The sequence below is a fragment of the Eucalyptus grandis genome, chromosome 11, assembly GCF_016545825.1.
Source record: "Eucalyptus grandis isolate ANBG69807.140 chromosome 11, ASM1654582v1, whole genome shotgun sequence".
NCBI lineage: Eukaryota > Viridiplantae > Streptophyta > Magnoliopsida > Myrtales > Myrtaceae > Eucalyptus > Eucalyptus grandis.
In genome coordinates, this window is record NC_052622.1 from 46,821,428 (window position 1) to 46,827,242 (window position 5,815).

Sequence of the window (5,815 nt, forward strand, 5' to 3'; positions counted from 1 at the left end):
AGAACAAGATCAGACCACATATGAACCGCATTGAGATCGAGAATTTCACATAAGCATGTATCGACGAAACAGTAGCGCCAACGAACGCATTTCGATGGGAAAAGAGATTACATCGACCGGGAAAAATCAACAAGCTTTCGCCCGGAATCAATTAGCGAAGAGGGACTCATCGATTTCGATCTTGATAACCTCGTTGTCCTCGAACCGGTCCTTCCTCGGAGGGGCGGGAGGAGCAGCCACGCGCGGCGGGCCTCTCCCTTTCTTCTTGTTCCGCGGCCTCGCCTGCACCACAAATCCCCAACGATTCCGACGAAGGGCAAACGAAAAGTTTCAAAATTTCGCATGAAAAATCGACAAGAAGGGCCGAATCGACCCTTAATTCCTCGACGACAGGAGGGCCGAGAGCGCACTCACGTTGCCGAAGGAGTGATTGAAGCGCTTCCCCTTGGCGGTCTTCTTGTCGCCTCTGCCGCAGTACACTGAAAGAGAGAGAGCCGGAAGAGTGAGAAACGCGAAGAGGGATTAGGCGAACGCGAGACCGAGAATCGCCGCCGCGTGGGGGCGGAGTCTTGCTTACCGAGAGGGACGGACGGAGGGGAGGCGGCGGCGCCGGGGAGAGAGAGAGAACCGCCGGCGGCGGAAGTGGAGAGAGAAACGCCTAGGGTCTGGGAGCGAGAGAAGGCGAGGCGAGGAGAGACGGCGAGCGGCGCCGGAGAGGCGACGGAGGGAGCTCCGAGCAGGAGGGAAGCCATTGTTGGAAGCGGATAAGGTAGCCTGCGAACGTTGCTACTTCTCTTTATCCCCAAATTTCATCGGCCTACTTCATTACCCTTCGAGGTCTCGACAATAAGGGCAGGTTCATTTTTTCTTCAAATACTATCTGATTTCATTCTTTTATTTTATAAAATTAAAAAAAAAAAAACAGAAATTCATTTGATTTATTTTTCATTTCTAAGAACAAAAATCTATTTTTTTATTATTGAAAATAAATTTGAAATAGAATCAAGAAGAAAAAAAAAATAGCTTATTATTCCTGAGAACAATTCCTATAATCAATTGCTACTTTTATTCTTTTCTTCTCTTTTCTTTTCATTTCTCTTCTTCTCTTCCCTTTGGTCGGTTTGCCGGCCTCGGCCATGGCCGGTGACTGTGCAAACAAGGGCTTATGACCTCACCGGTGGCTAGGCGAGCTAGGCCTCGTTGAATCTAAACAAGGTCGAGCCTCGCCGGTGGCCAGATGACAATCGACCTCGCTGGATCTAGGCAAAACTCGGCCTTCCCCAAATCTGGCAAGTTCGCTGGACCTCGGCCCGGCCTATTGAGGCTCCAACGAGCTGCAAGCTCACCAAACCTCGCCCACCCGATCGTCGATCATAGTGGTGGCCGGCGACCAACTATAAGAAGGAGGAGGAATAAGAGAAAAATGAAAAAAAATGAAAAATATAATAAAAGTATTAAAACATTGAAAAAGAAAAAAATTATGAATCTTATCAAATGCATTTCTATCCCGAGAATAAAAATTTTGAATAGTTATCAAGTGCGTTCTTTTTCTCGAGAAATTTTTCTTGGGAACATAATTAGAAAAAATCATTTATGATAAAAAAATTATTCCCTAAAATAGAAAGGTTACCAAATGCGCCATAAATAAGTCTCGGTTTTAGAAAATTAATTAATTAAATTTTTTTAAAAAAAAGCAATAGCTTCTATCGTTAAAAATAATTAATTAATAAAAATTATTTTTATTTTTGACAGAAAATTATGTCTAAATATTTGCATAAATGATGGAAATCTTCATTCAATTATTTTAATAAGTGGCACCTGTTGACAACCAAGAGTGCTGATATTTAATTATTATCGATATGTGATGATTGTTTAGATGCAACAAAAGTGGACTCGACAACTTCATATGCAACTATCAAAATTAATGAAGAAAATGGGAAAAGAGTGGAGAATATATTATCCGGGCATATTTGATCATCTATGGAGGAAGCCAATTTAATGAATTGAAGATTGGTCGATATTACATAATGTTTGATAACTTAGGTATAAAAAGTGGTAAATGATTGGGATTATTTTGCCCGAGTTGTCAATGAGCATCTTAACTGAGGAGAATTGCACCAAGGCTCGGGCAAGTGAAGATCCAATTAAGGAGATCGTGGAAAATATATTTAGGTGAAAATAGAGATTGAAGTTGTTCTTTTTAAGGGAATTGACAATGTGGAAAACGAACGATAAGTTGCTATTTTGAAGGGAAAATGAGCAACCTTCTCAAAAGATAAGGCTGCTATATTTTTTAAAGGAAATTGATAACGTGAGAAATGAACAACTCATTTGAGATAAAACTACTATTTTGAAGGGAGTTGACAATGTGAGAATATAAGGCCATTATTTTCGGAAGCATTGAACTATAGTTTAACCATGAAGAAATTGCTCTCAAATGGTTATGATAGAAGGTTTATAAATACCAAGTTCTATCAATTGGAAGAAGCCCCCCTCAATAATCAAAACATAATATTCTATTATCTTTACTTTCCTGCATTATATTTTTTCTTAGTTATATCTTTTCCGATTCATGTATTGATTAAATTTCAACACGTATCTTTATCTCGATACTTCGTTGTCGATTTAATTTTAGTGAGCATCTCTATTATGAGTGTCGCGCTGTCAATTAAATTTTGGCATAACATCTTTGCACGTTCTGAGTTTTGTCTTCAATTAAATTCCGACATAGTTTGTATACGTGTTTTGTTGTGGAAATTGTATTTTCAAGTCTTGTTGTTTATTGAATTCCGACACATTTTGTATGTAAAATTTAGTTCGAAGTTTGAAATAAAAATTTATCGTTATTTCTTGTCTGTCTAGATATTTTTTTCCAAAGTCGATACAGAATCCGTTTGCTCGCATTAAAAGCCGAAGAGTAATTTTTTTGGAAAAGATGTTTCGTAATTGATTAAATTCCGGAAAAACAGGCACAAACGATCTTTTTAATCTTTCATTATGGTCAGATTTTATGATCAAATGAAGCTAATTTGAGTTCAACTCAGATTTAATGACTAATCGAGTCGTGCTCGAGTATTAATCCACGTGGAGTTGACCCCGACCTAGTTATACTGCTAAGTTGGTTTTTATTTTTATTTTTTGAAAGATATGATATCCTTGATCCCTATATTTTCAGGAGAGTTCATCTTTGTTGCCTACCCTTTTTTGTCATATTTTAGTATTTGTATCAAGCTTCGGCCATAATTTTTAAGTCAACACTAGACCTCAACACGTGTCGATCACATGTACGTGCCTCTCAATGAAAAATACACTTTTGGTCCTTCTATTCGAAAGTGCCGCTTTATTTTTTTTTGTCAATGAGAGCAGTCCTTGTGGCATACCTTACTTGCTTTACTGTTTCCTATTGCTCATTCACAATGCTGACGAAATTTTAAAAAGAAAAATTAAGCAAGGTGATACAGGATTTCATGCGTTGATATCTTTCTCTTTCTTAATCATTTTATATTATCCGTCGGAATTAAGCACAGTTCCAACTCTCTTAATTTAGTGTTTTGTTTTATCTATTCTCTTTTACTTATATTTTGCATGACCAAGCCCCATAAGTTTCACGAACTGTGCAATCAAACCTTCATCAATTAACCAATAGTCACTCAATTAATTCGATGAACTCACATGGCAAAAATTGTCATGCGATGTTGGTACGACACTGACAAGTGCCACATTAGTATAAAATATGCACGGCACATCAACACGCACCTACTACCATTTCCACCGGACCCGAACCAAAGTTGGGCGGGTCGGACCTTTTCATAGGAGCTCATTGTTCAGGCCTTCCCATGCCGGAACTCTCGAGTCTGCACAGGCCCATCGGGGCCGTTCATCAGTTGACCAGATTCAAATGGACAAGCGGATCTGGATACGGGTTAAGGGCCGGTAGCTTCTAAACACGGGGATTGCCAAATAAATGGGTCGAGAATGGGCCAGCTACTTCAACCCATTTAGAAACGAATCAAGTTTATAAATTTTGAGACGGGGCCCTGTAAGTCATTTACTAGACAGGGTCCAAAAGTCCATGATCCGCATTGCCACCCCTACCCATGTCCTAACGAAGACGTGAAGAGTTGAGGGCGAAGCCCAAGTACAAAATGATGATAGACGGAAAGTAGAGGGTTTTCGAATTTGTGTCCACGGCACCATTTAAGAACTTATCCGATTCATATGCTTGCAAGTAATGGCTGAGGAAAAAAATTATCAGGTTTGTTCAGTAACCATGCTTTTCCTTGGGACTTTCCAGTTGACCTTGGAAAAGTTTAGAATTAATTTGTAGGGATGGGGGTGGGAGAAAGCTCGTGAAATTATTTATAAGTTAACATCCGCCTCAAAGGTCGCCCTTTTAAGTGATCTCTATGGGGGCCTAATGTTTGACATACACGGATTTAATCGTATTGCTTAATGATGTCAAAGTATGATCCTTTTGATAGATGAGTAGTTTGGAATAGACTATACAGTTGGACCAGGAAAATGTACCTGTCCGAGGAAGTTTCGAGGATGGCAAAGTGGGAAGGACATGAATGAAATAGGTGAGAAAGTATCACCTAGCATCGCATTGCAGCTCATTGATAAGGATGTTGTACCATAAGCAACAAAGCTTTTGCCACTTTGAAATTTCGAATGGAGAGAGAGAGAGAGTGAGCTTACGAAGTGACTTTAAATTCTACTCTCAAAGTTCACCACCCGTGAGAGTTCGGCTCACATGAATTGGATCAAATAGAAAATATGGAGACAACAAAGGCAAATCACAGGCATGAGAGAGAGCTTATGAAGTGACTTTTAAATTCTTCCCTTGAAGTTCACCACCCGTGAAAGTTTGGCTTACGCGAATCGGATCAAATAGAAAATATAGAGACGATAAAGGCAAATCACAGGCATGAGAGAAAGCTTATGAAGTGACTTTTAAATTCTATTCTTGAAGTTCACCACCCATGAAAGTTCGGCTCACACGAATCGAATCGAATAGAAAATATGGAGACGACAAAGGCAAATCACAGGCATGAGAGAGAGCTATTGAAGTGACTTTTAAATTCTACTCTTGAAGTTCACCACTCATGAAAGTTCGGCTCACACGAATCGGATCAAATAGAAAATATGGAGACGACAAAGGCAACCACCCATCAGAGTTCGGCTCACATGTATCAGATCAAATAGAAAATATGGAGACGACAAAAGCAAATCATAGACATGAGATATGAAGAAGTAATTGTTAATGAATCAAGCCGTACGGGGTAAGTGCATTCTATTAATACAATATTACAATGAGACGAGCGATGTATGTTTAATATTAAAAAGTAAAAATATTCTTACGCTTTTCCATCAAAATTTATAACATTATTTAAATTTAAAATATTATCACAGGAGTAATATATGAATCTCCCCGTATCGAACATTTGTGTATTATGAAAATTTCCGTGCCTAGAGCTAGACGAAGTCCCGCCGCGAATTTTAAATTAAGTGGAATCTACACATGCACGTTATAAGCCATATGATCAAAGGCCGGTCCGTCTTCCTACAGAATCTAGGGTCGTAAGGGCTACGAAAAACTTGTTCCCCTACTATACATCCACTAGGGGTCGTGCCACGTGGCATGAGCAAGGTGAAGTGATAATTATTGAAGTAATAGTAATGATATATGTTTCATTTATGAAATAATCCTGTTGTTCGATGCACTACGGGAACATGGTATTAATCATTAGTAGCGTGCAGGTATATTTTAATTAATTCGTACCACAAGGACAAGGCGAAATTCAAAAAGCAGCTG

At 39.2% G+C, this 5,815-nt stretch overlaps 1 protein-coding gene across 1 annotated transcript; it reads right to left on the bottom strand.

Annotated features, from left to right (window-relative positions):
* LOC104426385 (30S ribosomal protein S31, chloroplastic) lies at positions 1 to 848 on the bottom strand. Its single transcript, XM_010039415.3, has 3 exons — positions 578 to 848; positions 415 to 479; positions 1 to 282 (listed from the first exon to the last, which is right to left on the bottom strand). Exons 1-3 carry the CDS (start codon positions 750 to 752, stop codon positions 148 to 150), a joined length of 375 nt encoding a protein of 124 aa, XP_010037717.2. The 5' UTR covers positions 753 to 848; the 3' UTR covers positions 1 to 147.
* Positions 849 to 5,815: the final 4,967 nt, after the last annotated feature.

What these genes read in the sequence shown, in the direction of transcription:
- LOC104426385 (XM_010039415.3), bottom strand. Translation starts at nt 752, where the DNA reads ATGGCTTCCCTCCTGCTCGGAGCTCCCTCCGTCGCCTCTCCGGCGCCG. An exon ending in CCCTCCGTCCGTCCCTCTCG is followed by an intron (nt 480 to 577) that starts GTAAGCAAGACT and finishes TCTCTCTTTCAG; the next exon opens with TGTACTGCGGCAGAGGCGAC. An exon ending in TCAATCACTCCTTCGGCAAC is followed by an intron (nt 283 to 414) that starts GTGAGTGCGCTC and finishes TTTGTGGTGCAG; the next exon opens with GCGAGGCCGCGGAACAAGAA.